Source organism: Staurois parvus, unplaced genomic scaffold (assembly GCF_062004578.1).
Source record: "Staurois parvus isolate SC_StPar_1 unplaced genomic scaffold, SC_StPar_1.0 ptg000014l, whole genome shotgun sequence".
Classification (NCBI taxonomy): Eukaryota; Metazoa; Chordata; class Amphibia; order Anura; family Ranidae; genus Staurois; species Staurois parvus.
This window is the reverse complement of record NW_028317810.1, coordinates 1,611,561-1,631,365: the sequence shown is the minus strand read 5'-3', so window position 1 is coordinate 1,631,365 and position 19,805 is coordinate 1,611,561. Positions and strand designations below refer to the sequence as shown.

At 39.0% G+C, this 19,805-nt stretch overlaps 1 protein-coding gene across 1 annotated transcript in view; it reads left to right on the top strand.

The window, feature by feature from the left end:
* PPTC7 (protein phosphatase targeting COQ7) overlaps positions 1 to 14,324 on the top strand; it is a 53,667-nt gene extending 39,343 nt beyond the window's left edge. The window contains exons 5-6 of the mRNA XM_089676695.1: positions 905 to 1,034; positions 6,280 to 14,324. Coding sequence (XP_089532821.1) covers positions 905 to 1,034; positions 6,280 to 6,338 — 189 coding nt within the window. The 3' untranslated portion in view covers positions 6,339 to 14,324. The remainder of the gene's footprint in view (positions 1 to 904; positions 1,035 to 6,279) is intronic.
* The last annotated feature ends 5,481 nt before the right edge of the window (positions 14,325 to 19,805 follow it).

Sequence of the window (19,805 nt, the reverse complement as noted above, 5' to 3'; positions counted from 1 at the left end):
ATGAACATGTAAATCAGTGCATCATTTGTTAGACATGCATTTCTTTTGAATTTTTTGTTGGTATTCTGTCTTTCAGTGTTACAATACACCTACCATTTGACTTTTAGACCGATCATTTCTTTGTGAGTGGGCAAACATTCACAATCAACAGGGGATCAAATACTTATTTCCTTCACTGTATAACATAGTTTGTAGACGCTAAAACGTTCACACAAACCAATATACATGTATTGAGATTTTTTTTACCAAAAACATGTAGCAGAATACATTTTGGCCTAACGTTACAACTTTGCGTTTATTGGATATTTTTTATAACCAAAAGTGGAAAATATTATTTTTTTCACAATTTTCATTTTTTTTTTTTGTTTTGTTTATAGTGTAAAGTGAAAACCTCAGAGGTGAACAAATACCACCAAAAGAAATATCTATTTGTGTGAAAAAAAGGACATACATTTTGTTTGAGTACAACATTGCATGACGGTATAATTACCAGTTGAAATAGCGCAGTGCTGAACAGCAGATATTGGCCTAGTCAGGAAGGGGGGTAAATCCTCTGTAGGGATAGTGGTTAACGTGATTAGCTTTTGTTTATAATCAGTTACAGCTATTATTATTATTATTATTATTATTATATATTTTTTTTTTTTTTACATGACTCCCCTTCCTTTTTTCTCTGTGTTTTTAAATCCAGGGGGGTTGTCTCGCTAATACAGATGTTACTGGCCAGATCACCAGGTGAAAACAGAGGGGAGAAAAAAAAACAAATGCCACCGCATTTCATTTTAATATTACAGATAACACCTTAAAAGTATTTTCTTCATCTCATATCGCCACAATATGCTTTGGAAGGAACATGCTTATATAGGTATTCTTTAAAGTCGTTTGTCTTACTGCTTCCCTCCAGAATGCAAACTATGAAAGTATACAACAGACCGCCCGCAGCATTGCAGAGCAAGCTCATGATCTAGCCTACGATCCCAATTACATGTCACCATTTGCACAATTTGCATGCGACTATGGACTGAATGTCAGAGGTAAGTCTGGGATTTGATTTGCAAAAAGCTTTATCATTTCAAATATACATGTGGATGTTTCATGCTTTTACTATCAAACCTGATATTTTTAAAGTGCTGCAAAACAAACCATTTGTAAAATCAAACATTTCCTTGATAAGGAACATTCACTGTCCATGCCATCTATACTTTTATTTATTTTATTTCAAAGCTCATGTAGCCAGCATTAGAGACTGACATCCCTGCATTGGCTCTTCACCTAAATATTCTCTGGTATTCAGCCCAGAGAACAGCATAACACTTGGGTAGCTTGTAATTTTTAGAAGGAAATAAGCAATTACAGCACCCGTAATTTATTTTTTTTTCCTTTTTTCCATGTCGATCCTTCCCTCCTGCACATTCCCAATTTAGCTCATCTTCACATTCATATTGTCAGTCCCTACATCCGCTGTTTTCCCCAGGCTCACTCTACTGGAAAGAGACCTGACCTCCACCAATTATCCTTTGGCTAAATAGTGTAAAAATCAAATATATAGAAGATCTATTGGTGGCCTTCAAATCCCTAAAGTGGTAGTAAACTGCCCTGGGAATAAACCACCCTGAGAGTAAACCGCGTGTGGGAGTCCTGGGCCATGGCACGGCTATGCCGTCCCTTCAGAGTGCATGTGCTGGCTGTCAAAAGGAGCGAATGTCTCCTAAATGGTGCATGTTTTAGTTGATATTCATTTTACCTACAGGTGAGCTTTATTATAAGCTTACCTGTAGGTAAAAGTGGACAAAAGGACTTGACTACCACTTCAAGAACTATTCTGGAAAATGTGGTTGTGCTGGATAGATTTTACTTCACACCTGAATACCACACTCCCATGACATGTTTACAGGTTTTCCTCTCATTCTTCTTGATGTAATCATATGGCATTCCACAACACCCGGTTTCCTTCAGGTTTGGTTGGTCTTCAAGGATACAAACTTAAAGTGGTTCTAAAGCTCAAGGTTTGATCCTTATCTTGTGCATGAAGGTACAAAAATACTTTTGTGTGTGCAGCATCACCGCCAGCCCCCCTAATAGTCACCTAAGCCCCTTCTCAATTCGGCGACGTGGACTAGGAGTCCCAGCTATCCCAGGACTCCCTCTTCTCATTGGCTGAGATAGCAGTGGGAGCCTTTAAAATCACTTTCAGACTGCCACCAACACTGCCCGTTGTCCCCATTGTTGTTCATATTGTCCTTGGAATCACTGTTGGCAACAATAAGGAGAAATTTAGATATAAAAGGAATATGGGTAGGAAATACAGAGCATAATGTAGCCGCTTTTGCGGATGATTTATTGTTTTATGTCGGTAATCCTAGGATAACGCTCCCTAACTTAATGAGGGCATTGAAGGAATATGGAGAGATGTCAAATCTAAGAATCAACCCAGCTAAAACAGAGATATTAAATATAAATCTTCCAAATAAGGAAAAAAGAGGGATACAAGGGGAATTCCCTTTTGTATGGAAAGAGAGAGAATTAAAATATTTGGGAGTAAAACTCACCTTGGCATATAAAAACCTGTATAAATCAAACTATATAGTAATGCTAAATGAAATTAGAGATTCACTAAAAAGATTAGGAGGTGAAAAGCAGTCCTGGTTGGGTCGGATAAATTTGATAAAAATGATAGTGGTTCCCAAGATCCTTTATAAATTCCAAATGGTCCCCATTAAGATTCCAGAGATATATTTTAGGATGATTAAAAAGATGATAAGATACATTTGGAGAAATAAAAAACCTAGAGTATCATATGAAGTGATAACTAGAAATAAAGAGAAAGGGGGATTGGGGGTTCCAGATTTTAAGAGATAATATAAAGCCGTAATTTTGGCCAGAATATTTGACTGGACACGTAATGTAAAAGGGAAAAATTGGGTCACAATAGAAAATTCACTTAGTGGTAATAATTTAAGTAGGAGTATATGGGTGCCATCAGAGTATAGAGGGTTAAAAGAGAGCACAAGTGTGTACACTTTGTGCATTCTTTCCCACACTCTTAACACATTCAAACAGTTAAAGTGGGAATTTAACTCATTTTTGATGCCACTGAGAAATTCAAGGTATTTCCCGCCAGGAAGGGAGGAAAATTCAGGGAAATGGATCAAGAATGAGGGAGTTCAGCTGAGAGATATAATGAAAGGTGTAGAATTGAGAGCACTTAAAGATTTGGAAAAGGAAGAAGGAAAGATTTTCACTAAGATAGATATTTGGAGATATAATCAATTAAAATGTTTTGTGGAGAAATTACCTAAGCCTTTGAGAACTAGAGCAGACTGGAATTTGTTTGAGAGGCTGTTGGAATCACGGGGTGATGGAAAGCATGGTACGGCAAAAATATATAAAATTCTTACTGAGTTAGATATAGGTGAAAAAAAATTAAAGTGTATATAGAAAAATGGGAAAGAGATTTGGTGGTGGAGATAGATGAGGGTAAACAGAGGAAAATATTTAGTTTTCGTTCACGAGAATATAAGTGCACGGAAGGTAGAAATGAATTACAAATGTTTGCCGAGGATATATTACACTGAAATTATTATTATGAAAACTGATATTAGTTTGGATCCTGGAACATGCCTTTTACGTAATACAGAATCATCAGTAAATGAATATAAAGAATCAGGTGTAGGGTACTTCTTAAATGCAGCCAAGGGTTTGATCCCTAAGTTCTGGCGACAAGTAGAAGCTCCAAAAGAGGAAGACTGGATAGAGTGGACCATATTGTTAGATTGGAGAAATTATTTTATATTCAAGAAGATAGGTTAGCGACATATTATGCGAAATGGAAAACATGGGAAGAGTTTAGATCAAAAGTGAATAGATGAAAAAAGGTATCTCTTAATTCCTACCCATCAGTAATAACATTTTAAGGCCTCTTTTTCTAGTGTTTGAGTGAAAGGGGAGGGGAGGGGTGAGGGTGGGGAATCTTAGATTTGCTAAGGGGAGGGATGGGAGAAAAAAAGGAAAATATTGGAAATTAGTGAATAATTTGGTTTTTCTATTTTTCTTATTGATACATATGAATGTAAAGAATTTGTAATGTGGGTTTTAAATTTCCTAATATGTTGAAAACTAATAAATATTTAAATTAAAAAAAGACTGCCACCCACAAACCAAATACAGTAATACCTTGGTTTACGAATGCCTCGGTTAACGTAATTTTCGGTTTAAGAATGAAAATCCATTGAAAATAATGCCTCGGCTTACAAATTTTTTTACACTTCTTTTTTTTTTTTTTTTTTTTTGCAATACGAAGTGTATGTCAGTGCTGTTTTTTAAATGCAATTGGAGTCCTTTTTTTTTTTTTTTTCTCTTTCTTCACTATAGTTCACAGAGCTGTCACTATCCCAGGAGTTACAGGAAACTTTTATATCTTTTAAGAAACTGAAAGGAAACATTGTTTAACTTGGGGAAATAAACTAAACTCTTTTCTTTAGAGGGGGAAAGTGATAGCTGAATTTCTGAACTACTGTATAGTGAAGGAAAAAAAAAAAGCGGTAATTACCTTTAAAAACTGGCACCTGTTAGCTGAGTGTAATAGAATTGCCGGCAATTAATAAAATTATTTAAAAAAAACTGCATGGTGCCCCCCCCCCATCCATATCAATCCCTTTCAGGTCTGGTATGGATTTTAAGGGGGACTCCCACGCCAAAATTTAAAAAAAAATGGCGTGGAGGTCCAAAATCCATACCAGACCAGAAGGGCTTGGTATGGATGGGAGGGGGAACCCCACTCATATATTTTTTTTTTTTTTTTTTTTTGTATTTAATTGCCAGCAATTGTTTTTTGTTTTTTTTTACATTCAGCTGTCAGTGGGGAACCCTGCTTACAGCTGAAACATTAACGCATGGTTGTCACTACTAAAATACCACATGACTTAATAAAATAACATTTGGTATTTTAGTAGCGTTTACTTTTTTTCTGACCTTCAGAACGGATTAATTGGTTTTCAATGCATTCATATGGGAAACAGTGTTTCGGTTTACAAATTTTTCGTTATACGAAATGTCCTGCAGAATGAATTAAATTCGTAAACCGGGGTATTACTGTAGATACTCAGTGACTTCCCCACAATCTCCTTTTACCCTCCCCTTCGTTCCATTCCACCCTTAGCCCTCAACCCCTCTTCCCCCATGCTTTTTTTTTTTTTTTCCTCCGTCTACTTTTCTTTTCCTGAATCGGTCTGAGGCCTAGTAGAGGACATACTCTTCTCCATTTAGCATAGTTCCTCCCTTTATGGTCAGGTTTCTTCTCTATAAAAGTGATGAAACTGGTACAAAACAACATTGGGTCCATGTCTCTGCTCCATTTTCATTGTAAAGACATTTAAGCATGCTGCTTTTGGGTTGGGTTTATAAAAAATAGAAATCGCAAAAAGATCCCCTTTCCACCTTGCACATATAAACAATTATCACCCCCTAGGTTCTATATATTCTATTTGGATTTGATCGTGTTTTTTTCTCCCGTTGAATATATATTGGATACACACATGTACATAAACACCTATTGTGCAGGTAGTCTCTCATGCCAGAGTAATCATTTTAGGGTAATTGATTATTACCTCTACACTGATACGCTGTAAAAGTTTAATGCATCGTCTGTGTACAGTTTAGGGAAAATTAAGCTTTTCAGTAGCTCACATACAAATCGTGTGTGTGCATGGGAACTTCAAGAGGCTATGGAGAAGCAATGAGGATTCGCCCTCCTCCAAATGTGCGTTTTTTTTTTTGTTTTGTTTTTTTTTTTGTGCTGCAATCCAACTCCCTGTTAGAGGGTAGCTGCACTCATTCTCCATGTTCCCACTGTATGTAGGGACATAGCCACCTTTTCTGAATTGCTGTTTTGCACAATACTGCAATTAACGTACACTGCTCATTCCATACCAATGGACGTGAGGGTAGGGGGAAGGGAGAAGTTGCTCATGGAGAAAGCTACAAGTTGGCAGAAAAACATAGTAAGAAATGATACCATGAAAAGTAGATTAGAGGTCCATTAAGTAGTGGAGATGTGTGGATTATTTTTGGAAATGATCTAGTTTGATGTCCCTTTAACTGTTCTGTATGCACATTTGAAAATGTTTCAAACTCCCTTGTGAATTAGGTTTATTACAGGAATGTTTCTAGAACGTAACAGTAAACATGTATTTTACATGTTGGTGTGCTGTCTTGAGGCTGTTTTTATAAACTCACATGGCAGTTAACAACACTAACTCTTTTTAAATTGTTTTTTTGTAGGAGGAAAGCCAGATGACATCACTGTTCTTCTTTCGATTGTAGCTGAATATACAGACTGAGATGCCTGAAACATCTGCTACAAATTTAGTTTTTATTTTTTTTATTCCTGTACAATCCTAGGACTAATGATGTGTTGCACTGTATCCTGCTGGCAGGACTGCAATTTACTTTCAGCGTATTTTCATCGGCCGGTTCTGCAAGCAATGAAATGCTGTCCACAAATGAAGACTGGGGTCTTCATAGGAACCACTACTGTCTAATGGTTTAGTTATTGCTTAGAGAAGGAACTTGCCTCAAATGTTCTAATCCATTTCTAGTCTTATACACATGCATGCTTTGGGGGTGTGTAGGCACATACGTAACAGTGTGTTCGCCTTGTGACTTGTGTGCTGTGCAGCAACAACACTGAGCCTTATTTAGCAGTTATTTGAACTGTATTGCCCTGGAGCAACCCTCTAGATCCAAACATAAAAGTTGGAGCTGGCATTTTACAGCACAAGTAGAACGCTTGAGCTTTGACTGTAGGGTAATACAGGCAGTACAAATTCCACATTTTGCAATAAGTGAGGCTCACTACTGGGCTGTATTATGAAAACTAGGACAAGTAGGATGAAAGTGGAGTTGTTGCCATAGCAACCAACCACTTCACAGTAATACATTCATCAAGTTGCTGTGTACCACCTGACGATTTTTTTTTCCTAACAGTCCTTATGATCAAATATAATTTCTGTACCAAAACTGATAAGGTACAGCTGGGACCGTAAGCTCAGAACATCTGTTAGGAATAGCAGGCTCCATCTGCGTTCCCAAGAAATAAGGAAACCTGCATGGAGAGACGTACTGCAGCATCTATTGTTGATGTCCTTTTATAGATGTAAGTTACTGAACTGCAATACTTTCCTTAACTGTCCTGAAACAATAATGCAAACAATCGTACAAGTTAAAGTCAGAACTCCAGATCAGAATATTTATTCTGAGTCCTTCACAAAAAGTATTGACGCTATTGGATCAGCATGACCGGCAGTGAACTAGCTCTTTCAGAATAGGTCATCAGTGGCAGCCTCCATACGTCCTCAGTACAGACCTTCTATAAAGGAAGTCTATCTGAATAAAAACCAGGGAGTTTCCATTTGACTAGTTTTAAGGTGCATACTCCTGGACTAATCCTTACTTATTGGTGGGTCAATGCCACAGAACAAGCGTGTGCATAACCGGCATCAGGATACCTTACGTGTGCTTCTCTCAGATCCGTCACTCATTAAGTAGTAAAATAAGGACCGTGGTAATAGCCCAGAAGTGTGCACCTTTCAAAAAATAGTTCTTAATGGCAGTTCCGTATTTTTGTTCTGATTGGTTCCTTTTCTTGCTAATGTAGTAAGGAATTTAGGCTGCACAACAGATATGCAGTCTGTGTTCCTGAATATATGCATGTGTACTGCACACATACTTCAGTCAGTGAGCAGCCACTGCACCGCTGCATCGTGTGTGTGTGACCTACTGTGTGCAGATTCGATCTCTATATGTTTTTTGTAAAAAGCATTGTTAATAATTTTATATAAAAAATTATTTTCAGTGCTTTTCACAGTGATGTAAAGTATTATATTGCCAAAAAAGCACACTTGAAAAACCTCAAAAGCTATTAGAAATAGTTTTCATGCTTTATATTTTGATCTATTTTCACATTTTTGAACTTGAATGAAATTTCAATTTGGCCATCATGCTAAATCACATGGCCTCAGCTAGAAACCTTTGATATACCGAATTGTTGTACAATACATGGAGTTCCTTCCAGTGTTTATTATGTAATCGCTAACTTAACTTAAAGCCATGTTTATATATGTGTTATATACAGATTTGTATATAATATATATTTTGGGTAACATTAGTGATTGTGCAGTGAAGAGATATTCGCCACTGATCTCTTTGGAAGCAACTTTCTTATCAAATTATTCTTAGTGAATGTTTGGATTTAAGATTGCTTCTCAAAGATTCTTTGACTGTATCTTCATTGCATTTTATGTGCTGCGTGTGTGCATGTTACCTCATATTGTACATATTGTTTTTTTCACGTTTATGGAATTGTACTGTATATTTGCATACCCATGTCAAGCTCTTATTTAAATATGTTGTTTTTAACATGTACCATGTACATGTAATGTTGCACATCATGCTTGTAACAGGCATTGAATTCACAATGAGAGATTCATTTGCAAGCAGTCAAAAAAAAGTTGTGTTCTCTTGCTAATGTGGTATGTTGTCCATGTGAGGTCACCTAGAATGACTTCTGATATTGCCTTAACTGCTGAAAACTTGATAAAGCAGCAAAAACCAGCATATGAAATCACAAAGAACATAGTTTTTACTTTTTTTTTGGCTTTTTTAACAAGCCTTATTCTCATCTGGATTACTTATGAAAACAAAGTTTGCCCGTTTTTTTGTGTGTGCCTCATTTTCCCAGTGTAGAATTAAATAAACCTGCATCTCTGTATGTGGAAAATCTACAATTTAGCTGTTTATTTTGGTGAGGAATTTAAGCATGAATCAAATGACACAGTGCATGTAAATGGTAGTTGAGGTTTTTTTCTTGTCACTAGATCCCAGTTTGTGTTGGTGAATAGAGCTTGAGTTGAAGCAGAACTACAGAGAAACATATTGAGAGAAAAAAAAGATCCAGTTATTTTCCAAACTGCCTGCAAACATCTATGTACCATAAATTCCAGCTGTACATGTCCCTGCACTGGCAGCCAGCCACTGCATAGGTAGTAAGTGGCTTTTGAGACTGTAGGTTCCTTCTGTCTTCTCCATAGAACATACTGATTTTCCATACTGGGGCAAGTGGAAGTACCACTCAGATGTAGTTTATTCTGGGGGGCTTTAGGACAAAGCTGCATGTTTCATTGGAGTTGGATACATTCAAGGATAGGTTTGTTACATGTTCCACCTGGTTTTAGGGTGGAACATGTAACATGTTCCCACTGCTGTAGCTGCTGCCTGCTCTGGGGTGTGGCAGGAGTATGTGAGTCACAAATGTTGCTGGTCCAGATTTACAATTGCTCTGTCAGATAAAATGTTACTTTTATTATGTATATTGACTGTGTTGCAAGATGTAACTAAGTTTTAATCTGGTGCTATTTCCCATTGCTATTTGTTAGGTCAAGGCATTGCCCATTTCTGAAAATGTTAAGATGACTATATGACCCTTAGTACAACACTAAACCCTGATTCAGTGTTTTGTAGCTGGAAGCTCAAAGCTCCAAAGTGCTCAATATCCAGAATCCAATGATCTGACTGTGCCTGTTCACATGTGAGCGGTCAGGCACCTGTAGCTCAATGCCTGAAACTTAAGATACTTGATCTACTTTGGAAGTAAATGGAGGCATTTTTTGGCTCCATAGACTTCACTTGCAGCACATGAAGAATGCCTAAAAACACCTGAAAATTAATTTTTTTTTTTTATTTTTGTCCCAAAGCCTCAGGTTAGGTTTACACTTGTGCGGGTGGTTTTGGGTGCAGGACAGCGTGTAAATTGCACTTGTTCCACCACCCACAGCCAAAGCATGCTGCTCTTCTGCAGAATAACAGGCCTTAAATCTTAATGGCACCCCACGCATCTGAAAACACAGCACAATAGCACCATGAAATATCCCTGCAGCTGTGTTTTTAAAAAAAAAAAAAAAGTGCAGAAACCTTTTTCCTGCATGAAACAATGGCACAGTAGCCCATTGAAATGAATGGGCTGATTTGCGTGCAAAGGCAAATTGCAGAGCCACTTGGGTGTGAACTTCGCCTTAAACAACCATCTCCTCCTAGTAACTAGCTTTCCATTGGCTAAAATAACAATTCTCAAGCCTGAATATGCCGGTAAAAAAGCACCCAAAGACAAAACTCTATAAATTGTAAAGGAATCAGTGCAGCCAAAGGACAAGACCTGGCGGGTATTTTTAGCACAGCATCAGTCTAAAGAAATATTTGTGACTTTTAGTAGCATTATTGCTATGGCTCACATGTTCCTGACACAGCCATGCAATAGCACCATAAATCCTTTTTATTTGCGTTAAACACCTTTCCCCTCTAATAGAGCAGATATACTATGATGTCAATTTTAGTGCTGACACTGCCAGTGTCCTCTTAAAAAGTGCAAGCTCTGCTTGAATGTTTAAAGAGACCTGACCAGCCTTGAAGACCACCTTACTTTTCCACTAAAGATTTCCTTTAGTGAAATCTGCATAATAAAAACTCCATATTTCTGGAGAGGTGGGTGGATGATGTCTCAGTTTCCACCTCAACCAGTCAGAGGAAGCCTTGTATTCACTGATTAAAAAAAAAAAAAAATACCGGTTTCTCTGGATTGGTGGAGAAGCATTCAGGACGACTCAATTCAGTTCTTACAGCAGATGGGACGTCGCCTGTGCTGCTGCTGGGACACGGCTTCCCTTACCATATCTAGCTGATGTTACTCTACAGCAGGGATACTGAATTACCATTTAACATTTTCTTTGCTCATAGGTTCAAATCTCATTTTTCCCTCTGACTCGAGGCTTTCCCATCACAGCCCCCCTTACATCGCAAATCCCTTTACCATCAGAGCCCCCCAACATTAAAGCCCTGCTTACATCAGTCCTGCTTGCAATCACAACCCCCAGATCAAAGCTCCCTCTTACACCACAGCCCATCCAACTCACAGCTCCCTCTCTCACATCACAGCCCCTCATATCATAGTGCCCCCTATATCCTAGCTCCCTCTTATCACATCACAGCTCCCCCACTCAGAGCTTCATCCTCACATCACAGCCCCCAGTATTACAGCACCCCCCATTACACCCCATTTTACAGCCCCCCCCCCCCACACTTCACAGCCCTCCAAATCACAGCTTCCCCTTCTGACATCAAAGCCCTCCCCTAATCTTCCCCCTAGCTTAACTCAGTAGTGTGCAGGGCAGGAGGAATGGCAAAGTGCAATCTTCTTCTGAATGTACTTGCTGCTGCTGAACTCACTGCAGGGAGGAGGGTGGGAGAAATGGCAGGGTGGACTCCTCTTCTGAGTGTACTCGTCTCTGCTGCCGCTGAACTTACTGCAGGTAGGAGGGCAGGAGCTGCCCAAATATTCTTGGTAAAAGGTGAGTGACCAGCTTGTTAATAATAAAAGTTGGGCAGCTGACGTTCCCCCTGTAGACCTTCCGTGCCTCCCACCCTCCTCCCTGCAGTGAGTTCAGCGGCAGCAGTGATGAGTACACTCAGAAGTGGAGTCCACCCTGCCGTTCCTCCCGCTTTCTTCCCTACTGTGACTTCAACAGCAGTGGCGACAGGTCACACAGAAGGAGTCCACCCTGCCATTCCTCCCACCCTCTTTCCTGCTGTGAGTTCAGCGGCGGCAGGAGAGTACTATCAGAAGAGGCGTCCACCCTGAGATTCCTCCTGCCCTTTTTCCTGCTGTGAGTTCAGTGGCAGGACAGGTCACACAGAAGAGGAGTCCACCCTGCCATTCCTGCTGCCCTCCACAATGCTGGGATTAACAGCTGCAGGAGGAGAGGGTCCACTCAGGCTAAGTGGTACAGTCGCGGTCCAGACAGGACTGTCACTTGGTCTGGACTGCGGTCTGCCATTTAGTGATGCCTGCTCCACAGTATAGTATAGCACACAGTGGCTGCATCAGTTAGAATGGAAATATTTTGTTTAGCCCAAACAAACTAGAGTCAAAGTATGCCTAAAATTTTACTTTAAAGTGGGTGCAAACTCCTACATATACCCAGTGAAGTGACTGGATTCAGGTGATACACAGGGGTGAAACAAATCCTCATACATAAGGTGTACCTGTGTTCAGGCATTTGTCCTGTACATCCTTGTAAAACTCAGGTGAAAAGGATTTTTCACAGAATCACAAAGCAAGAGATGGGGAGATGTGGTTACACAGTGTACAAGAGCTCTGAGAGCTAGTTGAAGGGAAGAGACACACCCACCCCCCTTCACGCAGCATACATGAACAGAGCTGAGGCTGTCAATCACAGGCTGTGTCCTCCCCGTCACCTTTTTAGCTCTTGGTGTCATAAAAGCTTGTCAGAAGTAACTCCTGCTGATAGAGGAACTAGACAGCAGACAGAAATTAAACTTGGTCCTCTGGAGAGAGGCACATAAACATAGAAATACAGTCTGTGCTTCAGATTTCACAATGGAGGTTTACAACCACTTTAAATACTTTGCCAAGTGGCGTTCTTGCCCTGTCTAAACATGCGTTTTAAAGACATGACTATATTGAATTTAAAGAAGATGAATTCAGAAGCATGAGGTGGAGTTATATTTACCTTCATGATGCCCTTTAGGAAATGTTTTTTTTTTTTACACTTTTCTCACTGTTCTTCCAAGCATGCAAGTCCCTGCATTTAGCTCTCGAGCTTCTTAAGGTAAGTTGTCAGCCCCCACAGAAATCTTTTGGTTATTTCACCTACACTGTGCAGGAAGTAGAGACTGTGGGTAGTGGGCGCATATTGGTAGAAATCATGGTTTTTAAATGTCATATTTCCTTAGACACTATGGAGATGCATATAACACATTCATTACCCTTACACATTTATCTCTGTGGAGATTGTGTTTACCTTCTATCCCTATGTGCTAAGCCATTTTGCATGGGACCAAAACTTGCTGTGGTTTTGTGGGTTTTGCTATGAGGTTGTGAACAGTTTTGTCATAAATCCTGGAACTCCATAGCATTGTGTATTGATGTACATGGCAATTCACCTGTCATTTGTAATTGTTTAATACCATCCTAATATGGGCTGGCATTATGAACTGCAACCTTCACTCAATGTATAATTACTGTACAGTCTGTTTTTTCATCTGTATAGTACAATTATGCAATCAGATGAATCCTTTTGCTTAGTCAGCTGCGAATCCTCTATTCACGTGTTCAAAGTTTGGAATAACAAAGTGTGGCTCTTAATTTCTCTCACAAGAAACGCCAAAGACGTGAATATCTTTCCATCGGTTTATAAAAGCAATACTGTAATATAAATGCTTATTTTTACCGTCACTTGTATGAAATTCTGCACTCTTAACATATCGATCTAGTCTCTTCCTTACAAAGCTGTCTGCGCACAAGTTATTTTACGAAGAAAAACCCATGCACTTACTAAAATGAAGTAGTCATGTGATCAGTCGAGATGTTATGTCAGTTTGATGAGGCATATACGTATAGTTTTACTGGTGGAGATTTTAGTGATCTTGTGAATGTTGAGAGTAAAGCTAATAGAAAAAGGGATATATAGCTACTACAATGCTGCTTTATCAGCATGTCACTACATAGTGTACAATATGCATTAGTGAGAGTGTGTGCTCGTTTTTGCAAGTGTGCTGAATGACGATTGTAATGTAGAATTTGGTGTACTTGGGTGAATGTGTGACATTCTGTCTGTTAAAATTGTACCAGGTTTCCCCATGGGGTGCATTTTTTTTTTTTTTTTTTTGCTTCCTTTTTAGAGGGCTGGGATTTGAAACCTGACCTTACATATTGGTAATTTAAAGAAAGGAACCATGACTCAGCAAAGTTATCAATGATTGTGTAATTATTCAGTTATGAGACTGTCCAATTTCCCTCTTGTAGTCTGAAAATCTTCTAAGATCCTTAGACTGTATGAAGTAGTCATTGGCAGCAAGGGTACATGAACCAAGTACTTTTATACTTGATTTTTTAAAAAGTCTATATACCATTGCTTATTTCTAAATGCAAATGTCTGCAATTCATGTATGATGTGTCAAGGAACCTGTTAGGATGGTGTTACCTGGCCCGCTTGAAGATGTCATCCAGCACATGAGGCACCCATTGCAGTTTCCTGGGCAGTATACGCCTCTGAAGCATCATGCACAATACTTGCTCTAAAACTAGTACTAGTTGCTGGAGGCCTTGGCAGCCTCAAGTGTTGTATGGAAGTCTTGGCTATGGTAAGTAATAACATCCTGGTAGATTACCTTTTACGTACTGAAATAGCTATGTAAATACATAAAATGTAAACTGTAAGAGATTATTTAATAAATAGTATTTATACTAAAATGCATTCTAAGTTTCCTATTGTTTTAATGAATTTATATTGACACCACATAATTCACTGGATATTAATGTTATAATTGTAGCGTACGTATACAAAATATTCAGCTATAATGTTAAATATCCAGGATTTATAGACTTCTTACTACTACTACATTGTGAAGAATTTGTAGAATTTATTGAAACAAATCATTTTAACCAGTTGCATTTGATAGGGTCAATGTCACACGGAGGGTCCTAGATATTGCTTGCTTTATTATTATTATATTACAGGATTTATATAGCGCCAACAGTTTGCGCAGCGCTTCACAAAGTGAAGGTAGACATTAGTTACAATACAATTTGGTACAAGAGGAAACAGAGGGCCCTGCTCTTTAGAACTTTGTTCTAAAATTTGAGGAAAGAGAACCAAAAGCAAGCTTTTAAACGGCGATTTACACAAGTGTTTCTCCTTGGACTTTAGATTTGGTGGTAATACAGTCTGGAACATAAATAGATCAATGCGATTTAAAAAAGGTTAATTTTTTTTTTCTAAAATAACAAGTGTCTGTACTTGCTGTGTGCAGTGGTTTTCCACAGAGCAGCCTGGATCTTCCTCAGGTCCCCGGCAGACTCTCCTGCCTCCTCCTTTCTGTCGGGTGTCCCCATAGCAAGCAGCTTGCTATGGGGGCACCCGCTGCTCTGTGTGTCCATTCACACTTGGAGCTGTGACTTGGCCCCACCCCCTCTTCTCGCTGGCTGTGATTGACCGTAGCGGGTGCTAGTGAGGAGGCAGAGACCAGGGACAGCCGTCATGCACATCGCTGGATCTCAGTGGGGCTCAGGTAAGTCTTGAGGGGGCTGGAGGCACTGCTGTACACAGGTTTTTTTTTTTTATCTTAGAATGCATGAAGGTAAAAAACCTTGAGCCTTTACAACTGCTTTAAATTAGGATTTTAATTTGCAGCAAATCTACATCAATTATCTTAAGTGTTTAGTGATATAATGTATTTTGTTTTCAAAGTATTTGATAAGGGGAAAAAAAACTGAAATATCTTGACTGTGCCTAGTGTTCACCTCCTTTACTATGGAAACTTCCTCAAGAGTTGGTTCTGGCCAGCTCAGTGGATTGCTTTAAAAAAGGCCTGAATTATTTCTTGGATGCACAGAATATAACTGGATACTAACATATAGGTAAAGTTGATCCAGGGAATATCAGATTGTCTCTCGGGGATCAGGAAGGAATTTTTTTTTCTTCCTTGCAGGAGCAAATTGGATCATGCTTTGCTGGGGGGTTTTTTGTTGCCTTTCTCTGCATCCACTGTGGGTGTAGGATTATAACTTTTTTTTTTTTCTTCTTAAATGGTTGTACTTGGTGCACTTTTTTGTCCTTTTTTTTTTTTTTTTTCAACCAGACTAACTATGTAACCCCCAAATAAGCTTTGGCCCAGCCATTTTCCCCAAGAAGTCACATAATTAGATGGAGTGCACCTGTAGCAATTAAAGTGTAAAATGATCACAGATTCACATTACTGGCCAAAGAAGTGGGTAAGACGTTTCTCTAAAAAATGGCATCATGAAAACCAAAACTACCAAAACAAGTCTGGAAAGTTTTGGAGATGTACGATTAGTTGATTAAAAGAAAAAAAAAAACAACCCCATGTTTGGGGAAAAAAAGCACCATTAAATAAAAAAAAAAAAAAAAAAAAAAAAAAAAATCAGTGTGACGCTTCCTAGGTAAGGCAGTCTACCAAAACTCAGGAATCAGATGAGGATGTCTGAGAAGGACCCAGGAAGCTAGTGATAACTCCAAAAGCGCTATAAAGACCCTTGGCTGAGATGGGAGAAGCCAGTCATTGGACATGTCTAAACTGGGAAACCCCACAAAACTGAACATTATGAAAGTGACCTGCAGAAGAAATGCACTAGAGCTAAAACTACAGTTAAAGTGGCTTACAACCAAAAACCTCATTGTCCTAAAATGACAAACTCAGGCCACAATCCAATGGAGTATCCGTGTTTGAGGTTCTTATGTTTTACTATTACAGACCCCCCAAATGCATTGCCTAATATGTCCCCATACTACTTTTGCCAAACCATTAAAATATTAGTTATTGACCATTATATTAACTACCAGTATGACTTCAAAATGTTATTTTCTTGGTTATATATTTCATCAAAATGGATAAAGGATAGTAATGCACATTTTAAAAGATATTGTAGATTAAGGGGAATTGTGTTCTTTACATGATTTAAAAAAAAAAAAAAAAAGATAAGGAAATACTTTCTACATTTAGATGAATGGCAGTACTATCAATTAAGACATTGTTGCAATGCTCCCAGAACCATTAAGGACAGAGGAAGATATATGTATCCTGTAGAGCATATGTTCAGTTTAACCACTTGACAAGTGTGCTATAGCCGAATGACTGCTACAGCGTGATTCTGTTCTGGGAGGGCGTCATATGATATCTTCCCAGAACGTGCCACAACCGGTGCGATCTCCGTAATCGATGTGTCCTACAGACACAGCTGATCACAGCAGCCTTTTACCACGTGATCAGCGGTGTCCAATGACACAGCAGATCACCGGGTGAATGCAGTTGCCAGTTATCGGCTGCACTTTCCTCACGCTGTCACAGTATGAGGAAAGTACTGCCGATACCTGGCAATTGTCAGAAGACAGATCGGCACTGGTGATCAGTGCCACCTATAAGTGCTTGTCAGTGAAGGAGAAAAATTACCTGTTTGCAAAATTTTATAATAGAAACAAAGAAAAACTTTTTTTCTCTTTTGTTTATAGTGCAAAAAATATAACACCCAGTGGCGATTAAATACCACCAAAAGCTCTAATTATGTGGAAAAAAAATGCTAATTTCATATGGGTACAGTGTTGCATGACTGCACAATTGTCATTCTAAGTGTGAGAGCGCTGAATCCTGAAAATTGGCATGGGCAGGAAGGGGGTAAAAGTGCTCAGAATGGAAGTGGTTATAGTGACAACTTTGTGTAAAAAAATAAAAAAAATATCATTTTTAAATTTGTGGCAAAAAATAAAATGTTCCATGGACTCAAGCTGAAAGCTGAAGATTGGCCTGGGCAGGAAGGGAGTATTAAGTACCAGGTAGACAAGTACAATACAAAAACATGCTACCGCTAGGATTTACAAGATCCTAATTGAATTAGTTGGAGTCCCAAGTGTTCTTAGATAATTGGGGAAAGGAGCTTGGAACAAAATTGAATGAGCAACAGAAAAACAAAATGTTTAGTTTAACACATGGGGCGGTGAATATAAATATAGTTGAAATGAATTATAAATGTCTTGTAAGATAGTATATTAGGCCCCTTTCACATGGACTGTTCTGCTTGTAAATGCATGTTTTTTCATTTTGAAATTCCAACACTCCTGGCACACAGATCACTTGCGTTTGTACACTGTTTATCTGTGTTTTACTACTGCAGCTAAATGCAGCCGCATGTAATTTTTGCCTTTTCTTCATGCAACTGTTTACTTTTTTCTTTGTACTGCAATTAACTGCTTCTATGTACAGATAGCTGCGGTACATCGCTCCTGGAAGCAGTCAACTTTACTTTACTTTTCCTAAATGCATAAAATCGTATGTTATGAAAATGTTGCTAAATGCAGTGTGAATGGAGACATAGGGATGCATTATAAGTATCCTCCTGCGCTCCACAGACTGCCTAAATATAGCTAGCTGCTAACATCTACACCCTATATCGTGGGACACACAGAATAAATACTAAATATTGGATGAAGCGCTCTGCTATAATAGTGCTATACATAAAACCAAAATATTATACAAAAAAATATATAAAGACGAAAGTGACTAGTGCTTAATATGTGTAAAAAAAAAAAAAAAATATATATATATATATATTTATTTAATATAAAACCAGTCTGCCCCCAAGTGGCTAAACTGGTTATACATGTGCACACACAACTGAACAAAAGTGACCAAGTGCTTAATTACATAAATAGTGTCTTAATAAATATAATAAAAATCACAGTGAATAATCAAAAATTGCCAAGTGTTTAAATTACAATCAATATACATGTATTATCATGTGCAAAATCATGCTATCACTCTTTTGTGAAAAAATTAATATATAAATAAGTGCTTCTTCATCCAAATTGTGCTCAGACCAAGGTGTCACTCCAGTGCATCAATCCTAAATATGCAGAGTGCCTCCTCACCTCCAATATTCGACCCCTAGAGGTCACAGATCATTTATTTAAATGATATTCCAGACCGACACCAGGATGTACCTTGACCCCATGACTCAAAATCTTATTATATAAGATGCCTCAGCCATGGTCGACCAAAGAAGTTGAGTTCATGTGCTCAGCCTCATATCCAGGTTGTCTTTAGGAAATTGATGTATAAGTGCTGCCAGCATTGCTGCAGAGGTCGAAGGGGTGGGGGGGTCAGCCTGTCAGTGCTCAGACCATACGCAGCACACTGCATCAAATTGGTCTGCATGGCTGTCATCTCAGAAGGAAGCCTCTTCTAAAGATGATGCACAAGAAAGCCCGCAAACAGTTTGCTAAAGACAAGCAGACTAAGGACATGGATTACTGGAACCATGTCCTCTGGTCTGATGAGACCAAGACAAACGTATTTGGTTCAGGTGGTGTCAAGCGCGTGTGACTGGAACCAGGTGAGAAGTACAAAGACAAGTGTCTTGCCTACAGTCAAACATGGTGGTGGGAGTGTCATGGTTGGGGCTGCATGAGTGCTGCTGGCACTGGGGAGCTACAGCTCATTGAGGGAACCATGAATGCCAACATGTACTGTGACATACTGAAGCAGAGCATGATCCCTTCCCCTTCGGAGACTGGGCCGCAGGGCAGTATTCCAATGTGATAACGACCCCAAACACAATCCAAGATGACCACTGCCTTGCTAAAGAAGCTGAGGGTAAAGGTGATGGACTGGCCAAGCATGCCTCCAGACCTAAACCCTATTGAGCATCTGTGGGACATCCTCAAACAGAAGGTAGAGGAGCGCAAGGTCTCCAACATCCAGCAGCTCTGTGATGTCATCATGGAGGAGTAGAACAGGACTCCAGTGGCAACCTGTGAAGTTCTGGTGAACTCCATGCCCAAGAGGCAGTGCTGGAGAATAATGGTGAAAATACAAAATCTTGACACTTTGGGCCCAATCTGGACATTTTCACTTAGGGGTGTACTCACTTTTGTTGCCAGTGGTTTAGACATGGCTGTGTGTTGAGTTATTTTGAGGGAACAGCAAATATACACTGTTTATATAAGCTGTACACTTACTACTTTATATTGTAGCAAAGTGTCATTTCTTCAGTGTTGTCACATGAAAAGATAAAATATTTACAAAAATGTGAGGGGTGTACTCACTTCTGTGAGACACTGTATGTACTTTCCTATTTTCAGGCCCCTTCAGTCTGATCACCTGATCCAGCTCCCCTGTACGTGCCAGCGGTGGCTGCAGGGGAGAGGAGGAAGTGCCAACAATGT